The following is a 15,000-nucleotide window of genomic DNA, read 5'->3' as shown; positions in this document are numbered from 1 at the left end:
ATAAGTTCCAATACCATTTTTCCCCTTATTGTAATTGAGTATGTCCCAGCAAACCAGTTGTGCATATCAACTCCTCCCATATTCAAATTGTACCAACCGTGTGTCACACAATTGTACATAATTCCTATTGTATATATTATGCATGTATCTGCGCTCTTCCCTCGCACTAAAAAGAACCTGAATGATCATGTCTCCGGTTTTGCTCTGAACTTTGTCTGTCCCTCGAACATGCCATGTCCTGTTGCCTTGCCGTTTTATAGTAACGGTGAGAGGCGGGGGGTGGGGGAGGCGGGAGGAGCCAGTCACTCCGGGGTCACCAATTGACGGGCCGAGAGAGGAGTTGTGAAATCAAAGGCAGGATGCAATAGACTGATACGAGTGGAGGCGTTGATGGAGGTTTTGAAGGTCATGAAGTGGCTGTCCATTAGGGCACGAAGTAGGTTCACCTCTCGAGGAGAGCTGTCTGCGGCAGGTTGCAGGCGAGTGATACTGGTCATTTTCCCGAGGGTGAGCGAAGCCCTTTGGTCCCCCAACGGTTGTTGAGAGCTGAAAAGGCGTTGCTATACGGGCGGCTGGCGACGGCGAGTACTGCTGCAGAAGGTATGCTTTGACGGCGTCATAGTAACGGTGAGAGGTGGAGGGGGGTGGGGGGTGGGGATGCGGGAGGAGCGAGTCACTCCGGGGTCCGAGAGAGGGTGTGAAGTCCTAAGGCAGATTGGAAACGACTGAGTTGTATAATAAGGAACACTCTTCTTTATATACAAAACGGCAAGGCAACAGGACATGGCATGTTCAAGGGACAGACAAAGTTCAGAGCAAAACCGGAGACATGATCATTCAGGTTCTTTTTAGTGCGAGGGAAGAGCGCAGATACAAGCATAATATATACAATAGGAATTATGTACAATTGTGTGACACACGGTTGGTACAATATTATAGTGGTGTAAAACATTTGGTTGAGGGACATTTCCTTTTGACTTAGATTCTCACCGCCAACACTGTACATTCTTTATTGGTTGTACTGTGTCATGATTTGTGCCAATTGTAACACATTTGTTGTCCACCCATTTCACTATGAGAATTTCCTCATTGCGAGCAAACTTGTGATCATAAGTTCCTCAGTTCTTTTTTCATTGCATTGATTCCTTCAATGGGCACTTGCTGATCCTGTTTTTTCTCATTGTTCCCATGGCATTCAATCCCAAATTAATCAAATGCACTAGCAACACATAGCCAGTGAACAAATTATCGAAGTATACATTATAAGAGAATGGGTTATCTGCAACCGAGAGCACATTCAGCACCACCTTAGAACCGAACAACAAATCGCTGTCTTCTTCCTTAGTAGACCCTTTGCCCTAATACAGATCAAAATTGTCGTAGTATCCTGATACCCCGCACAATGCCCAAAATTTATACCCAAAACGAGTTGGTTTGCCCCACATGAATTGCTTGAAAGTGTTATGTCCATAACAGCGCACAATAATTTCGTCACCTGAAAAATTCTCCTCAAACACTCCATATTTTCGGAAGGATTCTTGAAGCATGGTAATAAGTGTCCTTATTTTGAACCCTCTATCTTATATATGTTCCAAAACCTTATTTTCTCCAGCAAGCCCTATATTTTGTCAGATGATGTTAACATACTCTCATTGTTTCTTTGCATACTAGCATTAACCTTGTTTAAATGTTCAAATATATCTGCCAGGTAGCATAACTCTGTGCTCCAAATTTCATCAGCCAGTAGTTCACAAAATTCAGTTTTTTCCCGAAGAGTGAAGAAAACTATCATATCCTGGCGCAATTCATATACTCTCGACAACACCGCCTCTTTATAGCCACCTGACCTCTGTATGGAGGAGAAGGCCTTCGTGGGCAGATCCCATTTCTTCACAGAGAATATAAAAAAAGTCTTGTAGTCTTGTCTGCTTTGGTCTGCTTTTGTATGAAGTTTACCATCTTTACAACACTTTCAAGCACAAGCGTTAATTTCTGTTCAAGTGTCTTTGCAATAAGATTTTCACGATGTAAGAAACAATGTGTTGTAATCATGTGTGGGTTTTTCTTCTGCGCTAATGACACGAAACCTTCAACTGATCCCACCATAGATGGACAACCATCTGTGCAAATTCCCACACATAATTTCCATGTCAATCCCATTTCTTTCAAATATTTTGCTACTGAGGAGAATATGTCATGTCCTGAAGTTTGCACAGGTTCTTTGCAGAACAAAAATTGTTCAGTTATTTTATTATCAGTAATTTATCTAATAAACACTAGTATTTGGGATTTATCTCCAATATCAGTTGACTCGTCTGCTTGCAAAGCAAACATTTTATCTTTTATAAACTCAATGACAGTCTTTTCAGTGTCAGATGACATAACCTTGATTCGTCTACCCATAGTGTCGTCCAGGAGAGGTATTTTTTTTTACTTCTTTTTCAGCCTCATCACCAAACAAAGTTTTCACTACAGCAGAACAAGTTGAAAGAAAATATGACTCTGCAACAGAATGAGGTTTCATATGTTTTGCCGTGTGCTCTGCCACGAAATAACTTGCTCTCTTTCCTTTATCTGCTACCATACCTTTTTTCTCAATGATGAGTCTTTATTGTTTGTCATCTTTCAAAGGTCTTTTAAAGTAATCCACAAGTTTCTGAGACAGGTGCATATGTTTTGTTGTGAAATGTCTTTTCATTTTTAATAGGAGTCATAGATTTATTTGACAGCACAATGCCGCAAACAACGCACTTTGGTCTTGGACCAAACTCGTCATCATAGCTAATAAACTCAATTTCTAGATAACTCTCCTTATACAAGCGAAATGATTTACTGCGGATGTCCTTGCTGCTATGTGTACGTTCTAAGGCCACCCTTGGACCTGAAGAATTAGACAAGGTTTTAGCTATCACTTCACTTTCCCTGCTTGAACCTGCACAAATAATCTCATTTTGAAGCGTCACTCCATTTTCCCCTATCGGATATGAACAAGAAGGCTGGCTTTCAGTGGTTAATCTTGCTTCATTTTTAGTGTCTTCTGCACGTATACCTTGTGAATCATTATCAACTTTCACTCCATCTCTGGTGCTGTCAGTGTCAACGAGACGCTTGCATTTTCTTATGATAAACTTTTCCGTGCTTTGCAAGATTCGGTCTTATTACCGCCACTGTAATAACATACACAACAGTCAAAAATACAATGTTACTGACTGGTACCTTCCTCCCACGCAGCTGGGATGAACGTTGGAAGAGGGGAACAGACTGAGTACTTATATACATATATATACAGTATATATATATATATATATATATATATATATATATATATATATATATATATATATATATATATATATATATATATATATATAGAGAGAGAGAGAGAGAGAGAGAGAGAGAGAGAGAGAGAGAGAGAGAGAGAGAGAGAGAGAGAGAGATTTATGCATATTATACACTTGTCCACGAAATTTTCACGGCGCACTTTGGGGAAAGGTCATGGCGCAGTAGGGCGCCGTGGCACATAGGTTGAGAATCATTGACATAGACGCATATCTAACAGTTTCTTTTCACTAATCACTGTATATATTAGGGGTGAGTAATTGTTCAAACAACTCAACTGTAGTCAGGAACTCTGAATCCTCTTTCATTTTTTTTCAAATGATCACTGTAAGAAGCTACTCTCTCCTTTACTTTAGTGTACTGTGGTTCAGTATATCTCTAGTTGGGCACTGAATCGCATAATTTTAGTTTCTTTCTTCGGTTGGTTGTCGTCAGTGGTGATACTGCAGTTTCCTCATTCATATCAACATTCTCATCAATTTCATGTTCAGTGTGCAGTTCTAGAGTACCAGGAACAACATGAATTATAGCCTAGTCAGTCTCTCATTCGTCTTCAAAGTCTTCATGGTCAGTCAACTCATCAACATCCGGAGGAACTATGATAACATCACCATGATTTTCGTTATCATCTTGCTGAATAATTTCCAATATTTCATCCATATTCAGGGCCTTCAGTCTTTTTCTTGACATTTGAATAATGAAATAAATCAAAGAAGTCAGAATTCACTTATTATAATAACCAATGTGTGTCTGTCTATATTTATTTCTGTATATGTATCTCCAACAATGAACATAATCACTTATATCATAGATACCCGTATGGTATGTTGCTGATATGACGTACATTTTTCACACTCTTGGACACGCTAGCAATAACATTTTGCTAGGCGACATGTATTTTCATGGACCAAATATTTCTATCAAAATAAACTAAATGACCAAAAAAAAAAAAAAAAAAAAATGGATATACCAACTATGGTAATAAAACATGTAAACACATATCTTCACTAATTCATGGATTGACTTAGATATTATACTGCAATTCTTTACTGTGGTACACTTTGATCTTACCTTACAATCTCTTTTCTAGCACTGTATATAAAAAATCTCCTCCCATCAGAAGCGCAAGTCAATGAATGCCCGGCTGCGCGTACAGCTCTCACGCATGCTCATCACTTTACAAGTTTCAAACGTGTTACGTACAAGCTTTTTCCTGCCTTGCAGTGCAAAACGTGTTTATAACATTATATGAACATTATTTCATATTAGAAGTACGAAACTCTCTTTATTTTAAACTTTTTGCATATGACGCAAAGAATGCACATGTATTCATCATTTCAAAAGAATCAAACATAATATGTTCAAAGCTCTCATGTAGTACTGAACACGTTCAGGCCATTTATTTAGTATTACTTCATATTAGAAGTATCAGACTCGTTATATTTTAGCTCGTTTCTTCCAATTGAGTCAACGCTTGTTCTGATGCATATTGTTAATGTATTGACCCAGTGTCCTCATTCGAGGATAGCAAAGTTTACGCCGTTTTATAGCCTATAATTGCAAGCCTATTTCAAAAAATAATAAAGAAAGGATATAGATAAACACTTCTGGACCCTGGTCACTGAATAGCAGCATACGAAGATCAAAATAAAAGAAAATATTGGTAATCATGTACATCGGTCTATAGAATTTTTTTTTTTTATTTTCCTTTTTTTGCATGGAGTCTTTCTTTAGCTTTATATTATGTAAATGGGATTTTTGCATCATATATTGATGAATCAATGTTCTTATTACCAGCACTTAATATTGTTGTTTTATAACTAATTCTTGTCATTATTTTCATAGTTTTTTTATGCTGTCTTCAAATGAGGACAGTGGTTTAATATGGTCCAACAGTAAAAAAATATCCCAATACGGAAAGATAGTAAGGAAATTAATGAACTATTGTATATGAAAAGTAATGAATAAAGAATCTAAAATATCTTATGATCAGGAACAGTGATAAAATAGATCTGTCATAATTATATATACTCTGTATAAAGACTCATGTCAGCCTGTTCAACAAAAACACCTTTTATGCAAGTTTGAACTTCTAAGATTCCGCCGATTCAAGTGCCTGATTAGGAAGATCATTCCACACACTGGTCACAGCTGGAATAAGATGTCTAGAATTTTGTTTAGTATTGAGTCATGATGGAGAATACAACTCTGCTAGAACTGCCTGCATATCTAATTTAGTACTACGTACAGGGTGGTACTGTCTGGGAAGATCTTGTGTGTAAAGGATGTTCAGAATTATGAAAAGTTTTATGCAACATGCATAAAGAGCAAACAGAACGACGGTGCCAGAGATCAAAATCTAGATCAGGAATAAGAAATTTAATAGACCGCATGTTTTCACCCAACAAATTAAGATAACACTTAAGAATTTGCATTAAAAAAACTGTAATATCTGGACACATTCATTCCAGGATTTTTACCGTTTTGAAAACGGATATATGGACTTGAAGGCATGATATAACAGTCACCAACCTGTCAAAAATAATAACAAAATAAGGTAAAATTACGGCCGCCTGTATTTTTTCTGAAATACGGTAAAGAACAGTATATTTCTACGGCGAATTTCCATTATAATTACGGTTTGTTTTTAACAGTGAAGAGTTAGCAGCTGACTACAAATTTGAGGATATTGTTAAGTATATGTTACGTAAGGTTTGAAAGATTTATAAGATGCGGTGAATTTGTCGAGAAGTTTTGAGGTCAGAAAAAGGGAAAGAAAAGGAATTGCTCACCATTTTAAAAGTATTATTTAAGTGTCAGAAGACAATTTTTGAGAGAGACATTTAGATACTCAGAAGCAAATGAATTTTTGGAACATAGACATTTCGATACTCAATACGCAAGTGTATGAAGTGACTTTGAAAGTAATCATTTCTTATCATGAGTAGTTTATATCTTAGTAAAAAATGGAATAATTAATGTGGCAATCACTTTAAGGAGGTGTTCATTTTCCATTTTTCTTGTTTTTTCATTGTCTATTTTTAACTGGGGACAAACAAATAATTTTTCGACAATTTCCCTACGGTAAAACCAGGTTCTTAAAATAGATCCTTTTTGTAAAACACTTGCGTGTACAGTACTTTATAAAGTATCCGCCTTTCACTTTACAGGTCGTATTGAGCAGTTCTAAGTACATAGAAAAGAGCTTCGATTACTCTTTCCTTCACCCATGGCTTGGCACAGGATTACTTACATCATCTGGTAAGTTTTTTGACGAACCTTACTTTCTAAATCTCTGTAAAGTTTTAATTTTTTGTAAGTAAAGATTGTTTCCGTACAACCAGCTTCTCGTTTAAATTACAGTAATGAATGAATGAATTTATTGATAAGATGGGAGTTAGATGACATGAATCTAAAATGTATTCATTAGACAATATTGATGGTCCCAAGTCGCAGGGAATCTTGGTTAATGAGACTGTCCTACAAGTTGAAAACACTTGATATCTAAAGCCAAGAAGATAATCCGAATCTATCTATCGAGTGAAAACTTGCAAAATATAATACATAAAGGATAACATAATATATTAGTTGATGAATATAGTTTTATTCACATTAAACGTGTAGCTGTGGTCGATGTGGTAACGCCCTTGAGGTTTGGGAGAGCCTATAGTCTATCTGCCATGTCCTCAGCAGCCATTGCCTGACCATCCTTGGTTCTAGCTTGGGTGAAGAGGGGGCCTTTTCGCTGATCATATGTATATATGGTCAGTCTCTAGGTCATTGTCCTGCTTGATAGAGTAATGTCACTGTCCCTTGCCTCTGTCATTCATGAGTGCCCTTTAAACGTTTAAACGGAAAAACTGATCATGTTGATAATAGCTTTTATAAATTCAAGACTAGTGCCTAGTTCGTACCCTCTGAGGTAATTAGATTTCATCTTTCTATTTTAAATAATCCATTTTCATAGAATTCAGTGTGTATTGTTCCTGATGATTGTATAGATTTTGATTAAAGAGGGTCGAAGTCTTCTTTGCTTAAAGTGTTAGAAAGCTTTGTTGTTTCAAATCTAGTGTATAATAACCATGAATAGATCAAACCATTATATTACCTCTTAGAACATAGTCAAACATTACATCCTCTGGCATTTAGTTATTTGTTTTTAAATTTGTCAATGTCTTACAGTTGCCATAGATTGGTTCCCATCGAATTATCAGGGTCTGTGCTAGAGTGTGGAAGTGTTGTGTCGAGCTCTGCTACTCATGCCCTGAGCCATGTTTTAGCTTTGTTTCTCGCTTAGAATATCATTGAAAAGATATTAGTTAGTCTTATGGAGAAACCTAAGTGGTAAGAAACAGTACACCATGTCTGCTCCTAACTATATCTGCTTCAAATGTAATGAAACGGATGGAGATCGGAAAAAATGGATAGTATATGAATGCAAAAGACTACCATAAGAGATGTGTTTATATAGTGACAGCTATCAGTAAGAATGAACGGATTAACCTAGACTAGTTATGCCCACACTGCGTACGTGAAGCCAGACAAAACAATTTAGTAATATCAAAATTGAAGGAACATGTGAACATGAGAAATCTGGCCGTGAACGAACAAGATGCGAAAATAGATGACTTGGAAAACAAACTTGCGAACCTTAGCGCAGAAGCATCAAATTCCACCCAGACCACTGACCTCACTGAGAAAGTTGACATTCTTATCATGGATATGGAATCAATTAAAGCAACACTTCAAACATTAATAGACCCAAAACCGGAGAAACCGACATTTGCTGATAAAATTAAGGGAAAAAATCTGTTGATAATTAAATCAACAAATACAACAACTTAAATTAGTGAAAAAAAAGTGAGGTTGAACAAGCACTTAAAGACATTCCTATACTTAACACGAGGTCAACTACGAATGGAAATGTTGATGTAAACTTTGCAAACAATATGATCAGAGAAGAGGCGGAAAACAAAATTCAGACATTGACGGCTGACATTGAAACGAGAAAAATCGGAAAACTAAAACCCAAAATGATTATATGCAATGATGAAGATGATGTAGTAAATGCTTTGATTCAAAAAAATAGCTGCCTGGACCAAATCCCCAAAATAAAAGATAAGATGAGTGTAGTCCTGAGGAAAAATGCCTCGGAGGGGGATCACCCACCAAGTGCTGAAATGTGAGCCTGAAGTTCGGAAGGCTATTCATGATAATGGGGACAAAGTATCGTTACAATGGGGTATCTATAACATACGTAATAGGTACCACGTGATCACCTGCTACCACTGTCAAAGGTATGGACATTTTGAAAAAGATGGCAAGTCTAAGAATGAAGATAGAGTCTGCTGGAAATGTTCAGGGAGACTCTCCATCAGAGAGTGTAATTCGTAAGTGTCAAAGTGTATAAACTGCACAAAGTTAAACAGACCAAGTGACCACACAGTAAATTATAGAGATTGCAATGCTTTTGAATTGGAATTGAAAAGACTAGCGGAAAATACTGATCATGGTTACTAGGGATGTCATAAACTGTGGCTATGTAAATATGCAATCTGTAGGTAATAAGGCTGTTCAAATTCGAGAATTGATAAACGAGAAATATTTATAATATATTAGCATTATCTGAAACATGGCTAAATAACTTAGACAAGGCAAAGATCACTGAAATGACGCCCCCCACACATGCCTTCTTTCACATACCGAGAGAAGGAAGGTCTGGTGGAGGTGTCGGACTCTATTTATAAAAGTTACTCAAACCTCAAAACGTTGAAAAGAATTAGTGTAACAAGCTTTGAATATAAAGAAATAAAATTTACTCTGAAAAAAAAGAATATCCTTTGTAACAGTCTACAAACCTCCTAGAACAAACACTAGTATCATTTTTGAAGAATTCGGTGCTCTCATTGAGATGATTACCATGGAGAAAAACGAATTAGTTATCTGCGGAGACTTCAATTTTTGAATGGATGACGCATCAAATCCCGACTAGTGAATAATGTCGATTTTACAACTACTTTAACTGTGCATACACTAGACTTACTTTCAAGTGATGACATGAATAATATTGTATCAGATATGAAAGTCGAAGAGATATGTACTATCTCCCCAATACACAAGCTCATTACGTTTAGTCTGCCTCTATAGTAACATGCATTAGTAAAGAAAATAAACTTTAGACTTAATAAAATTTTTCTCTTACCATACTTATTGAAGAAGTTATGAAGAAAAGGAATGATGCTATCAACGTTCCCTGTGATCATGATGACCAACGTCTGTTAGGAGCTAAGTGCGCTAACTGTCTTATGACCACTTATGATAGAGTAAAAGTAAATGTGATACCATGTGCCCACCGATGGAAAAGACTATAACTGTGAAAGACCAATCTCCTTGGTTTGATGGAGAGACTATGGTGAAAAAGAGGGAAAAAAAGGCATAAAGAAAGAAAGTGGAATAGGTTAAAAACTGAAATTACTTGGGTAGAATACAAAACTGCTGCGTGTCAATATAACTACCTACTTAGAAGGAAAAAAAGTGAATACAATAAGAGAAATATCCTCGAAGCAGCAACAGACATAAATAAGTTATATCGTCTCCTGAAGGGTATAATGGGAAATGTAAAAGAAAAGAAGCTACCTGATGGATACAGGGACCAGGAAATAGCAAATAATTTCCTAGAAATCTTTAGAAACAAAATTGAAAATATAACCAGGTCATTCGTAAATACTCAGCATCCGATTAATGATACACCAGGCACACACACAAAATTAATACGATTCAACAACATAACACAAGATGACATCACCAGAATTATCAAGAGAGCAATAGAAAACAGACTGCGCCATCGAACCTATACCAACCGTGTTTCACACAATTGTACATAATTCCTTTTGTATATATTATGCTTGTATCTTCGCTCTTCCCTCACACTAAAACGAACATGAAAATTCATGTCTGGTTTTTCCTCTGTAATATTGTATGTCTTGTGAACTTGTTATGTCCTGTTGCCTTGAGGTTTTGTATATAAGGATAGTGTTCTACAATAATATAACTCAGTCAATTGCTTCCTGCCTTTAAGTTCACAACCCTCTCTCGGCTACGTCACATTGGTGACCCCGGAAGTCGACTCGCTACCACTGCCTTCCACCCCCACCTCCCTCGCCCCTCCATCGTTAGTACTATGGCGGACTCTACTACAGCAGTTGGCGTTGCGGCTACCCCATTGAAACTTTTACCATTCGCCAGGGGAGATGCATTTGCTTGGTTTCAGCGCGCAGAAGTCCAGTTTCGCATCAACGGCGTGACTCGCTCAACCACCAAAGCAGATTATGTTCTCGCGGCGATACCCGAGGACACCTTCCCGGAAATATCCGACTGACTTTGTGAACAAGGAGACACGCCAATAGCTTATGACGCCCTCAAAACATACCTTCTGCAGCAGTACTCGCCGTCGCCAGCCGCCCGTGTAGCAAAGCTTTTTCAGCTCTCGCAACAACCGTTGGGGGACCAAAGGGCTTCGATTGCCCTCAAGGAAATGACCAGTATCGCTTGCCTTCAACCTGCTGCAGACGGCTCTACTCGTGAGGTGAACCTACTTCGTGCCCTTTGGATACGTCGTTTACCCGGACCTATACGCACTGCCATACCCGATATCGATAGTTTACCCATAAAGGACTTGATGACCAAAGCCGACGCCCTTATGGACAGCCACTTCAAGACCTCCATCAACGCCTCCACCCCTGACGAAAAGGATGCCTATTCAACGTCAACTGAAGCTGACATGAATGCCGTAGGACATACACGCCCACACCGTGATGTGCCGAAGCAGAGACAAAGCCGCCCACCACCCACCAATCGCTCGCGCCCCAACAAACGACTTCTGCAGCCACTTATTACCTCCCATCCGCCGCAGTTTTGCTACTACCACTTCAGATTCGAGGCAACTGCGAAGAAATGTGCCGAGGATTGTCAGTGGCCAAAAAACGTGTAAGTAGGCCATTGTGGTTTTCTTCTTACAGGATGCAGGAACGGGCGTGCGATTTTTGGTAGACATGGGTGCTTGTCGTTCTCTTTTGCCAAGGAAACTTTTCAAGACACGACGTAGTCTGTCCACATCTGCCGACGTCCGCTTGGTAGCTGCCAACGGATCTGCGATACCCACCTACGGTTACGAGAACCTCACAATATCGTTCGGAAACGGTAAATTCAATTGGAAGTTTCTCGTTGCTGACGTCACCATGCCAATCCTCGGTGCGGATTTCCTCTCTCATTTCCCCCTTCTGGTCGATGTCGCACACCGACGATTGGTCAACGCAGACTCGTACTTGTCGACACCTCTTCAACCCGCCCCCTCTAACCTCGCTCTCCACATTAGCGCACCCACGGATGCCTACGCCCACCTCCTCACGTCGTACCCGGAAGTTTTCCGTCCAGAACTTCGTCAAACGCCCACGGTTCCTGCCAAGCACGGTATTTATCACCATATCAAGACGACGGGACCCCCCAGTCTTTGCAAAATTCAGACGTCTGGCACCGGAACGATTGGCAGCCGCCAAACAGACGTTCGCCGAGATAAAGGAAATGTGCCTTTGCCCATAGGCCTCCAGCCCATGGTCGTCACCCTTACACATCGTTCTGAAGAAAGACGGCTCCCTCCGTCCGTGCGGAGATTACAGGCGCCTGAACATGCAAACAGAACCGGATCACTACCCCCTCACAAACATGGCCGATGTGACCTCCTACCTGCACTAAGCAAAGGTTTTCTCTACGCTCGATCTCCTGAAGGGGTATTATCAGGTGCCTATGAACCCAGAAGACATCCCTAAGACTACCATCACCACTCCATTTGGTACATATACCTTCAATTACTCCTTTTTTGGCCTTCGTAATGCTGGGGCCATGTTTCAACGTCTCATGGATGGTATCTTAGGGGACCTCCATTTCTGTGTATGTTATGTGGACGACATACTTGTGTTCTCTTCCTCAAAAGAGGAACACCTCCGTCACCTGCGCATCGTGCTCGACCGCCTGCAACAAAACGGCCTTGTAGTCCGGTACGACAAGTGTACCTTTGGCACCAACGAAGTATCGTTCTTAGGGCACCACATCACTTCTGTAGGTGTCCACCCCCTACCTGAGAAGGTAGCAGCTGTTCAGAACTTCCCCGTGCCCGCGACCGTCAAAGCTCTGCAGGAATTCTTGGCATGATCAACTATTATCACCGTTTTCTGCTAGCCATTGCCGCCACTCTTGCTCCCCTCTACGCCTCCCTCAAGGGCAAACCGAAGGACCTGAAATGGGGTCCCCTTCAAGAAGCAGCCTTCTGCAATGCAAAGAAGGCCCTATCAACTGCTGCGGCTCTCACTTTTCCTATCCCACACGCCCCTCTCCTTCTCTCCACCGATGCCAGCGACGTCGCTATTGGTGCAGTACTCGAGCAGGTGGTCAAAGGCTTAGCCCGCCCATTGGCCTTCTTCAGCAGAAAACTGTCCAAGGCAGAATCGGGTTATTCTACCTTCGATCGAGAATAGCTGGTGGTGCACTTGGCTGTCCGTCACTTTCGCCATTTCTTAGAAGGTACGCCCTTCGTCATTCTGGTGCACGCCTTCACTCGACAGTCTGACGCCTGGTCCGCCCGTCAACGCCAACATCTCTTTGCTGTGGCTGAATACAATTGCACCCTCCAATACGTCCCTGGGAAAATGAATCCCGTTGCCGCTGCCCTGTCAAGAAACACGTTGGCTGCCGTTCAACTGGGATTGGATTACAACGCCCTGGCTGAAGCCCAACGACATGATACAGAATATCAAGCTTGTAGGACATCCTGCACGTCCCTCCGTTGGGAAGACTTTCCCCTTGAAGACTCCAACACCACTCTCCTCTGTGACGTCAGTACTGGTAGACCGCAACCTTGGATTCCTGCTCCCATGCGCCGACAGGTGTTTGATTTCATTCACGGCCTTTCACATCCCTCGTGCCGTTCTACTGCACAGCTGCTGAAGGCAAAGTTCATTAGGCACGGCATTTCTAAGGATGCTAAGGATTGGGTCCGCGCCTGTACTTCTTGCCAAACTTCCAAAGTACATCGACACACGGATTCAGGAGTGGGCACCTTTCCTCAACCTCAGCATCGTTTCGCACACATTCACGTCGACGTTGTAGGCCCCCTACCCACATCACAAGGACATCGTTACCTGTTTACCGTCATCGACCGTTCCACTCGTTGGCCTGAAGCCATTCCCATGAAAACTGCAACGTCCGCCTCATGTACATCTGCCTTACTCTCTAGATGGATTTCAAGATTCGGTATCCCTGAGCATATTACTTCTGACAGGAGAACCACTTTCACCTCTCAATTGTGGACGTCATTAGCGAATCTCCTGGGCATCACCCTACATCAGACAACGGTCTACAACCCCGCTGCCAATGGAATGGTTGAACGTTTTCATCGCACCCTCAAAGCAGCTTTGATGTTCCGCTGCAAGGATTGCAACTGGTTTACTCAGCTTCCCTGGGTGCTCCTGGGACTAAGGACCACTCCTAAAGACACCCTCGACGTCTCGGCAGCTGAAATGGTGTATGGCGACCCGTTGGTCGTCCCTGCCGAATTTTTTCCTTTTACAACCTCTTCCGATGATCTCCAGCTTATACGTCACGTCGTGGGAAAATTTACTTAGTGCCGCCAGACTTACAAGCCCCCAGCGAAGCATCATATACCAACGGACTTGCACTCTGCAATGCACGTCTTCCTGCGCAACGACACCAGCAAGCCCCCACTAACGCCCCCTTACACAGGCCCTTTCCTTGTGATCCGATGCAGTCCGAAAGCATTCCTCCTAAACATTCGGGGCAAAGAAGACTGGGTCTCCATTGATCGTCTAAAACCTGCTTATCTTCTGCCAGATGACCCGCCTACAGTTCGCCTCTCTAGATCAGGGTGCCCTATTTAACATGTACAGTATGTCATTTTTAGGGGGGGGAGCCATGTACCAACAGTGTTTCACACAATTGTACATAATTCCTTTTGTATATATTATGCTTGTATCTTCGCTCTTCCCTCGCACTAAAACGAACATGAAAATTCATGTCTGGTTTTTCCTCTGTAATATTGTCTGTCTTGTGAACTTGTTATGTCCTGTTGCCTTGAGGTTTTGTATATAAGGAGAGTGTTCTACAATAATATAACTCAGTCGATTGCTTCCCGCCTTTGAGTTCACAACCCTCTCTCGGCTCCGTCACAAACCTATACCAATATCTGAAGTAATTGGAGAGAGAAACTTTGCTAGTCTAGCCGAAATAATAATGAGAATAGCAAATGCAAGCATTGATGGATGCAAGTTTCCCAAATCTGAGAAAATAGCTATATCACACCAGTTATGAAAAATGCACTGGACTACCAGGAATTAAGCCCATATAGACCTTTTTCAAATCTATCCTTAATCTCAAAAATGCTTGAATATGTAATTCTTGAACAACTAGTCAGCCACTTAGAAGTAATAGAAGCTTTGCCGGACAACCAATCTGCTTACAGAAAACTATATTCTACGGAGACAGCCATATGCTCTGTTGTAAATGATATGCTAGAAATGGTGGATGAAAAAAATGTGGTATTTTAATATTGCTCGATTTCAGTGCTACTTTTGATACAGTGGTACATGAACT

General features: G+C 40.7%; 1 protein-coding gene across 1 annotated transcript in view; it reads left to right on the top strand.

The window, feature by feature from the left end:
• Nucleotides 1-15,000, top strand: part of LOC137624403 (cytochrome P450 4C1-like) — a 122,607-nt gene that overhangs the window by 87,275 nt on the left and 20,332 nt on the right. The window contains exon 5 of the mRNA XM_068355144.1: nt 6,510-6,600. Coding sequence (XP_068211245.1) covers nt 6,510-6,600 — 91 coding nt within the window. The remainder of the gene's footprint in view (nt 1-6,509; nt 6,601-15,000) is intronic.

Source organism: Palaemon carinicauda, chromosome 31 (assembly GCF_036898095.1).
Source record: "Palaemon carinicauda isolate YSFRI2023 chromosome 31, ASM3689809v2, whole genome shotgun sequence".
NCBI classification, from domain to species: Eukaryota; Metazoa; Arthropoda; class Malacostraca; order Decapoda; family Palaemonidae; genus Palaemon; species Palaemon carinicauda.
This window is presented reverse-complemented; position numbering and strand designations above follow the sequence as displayed.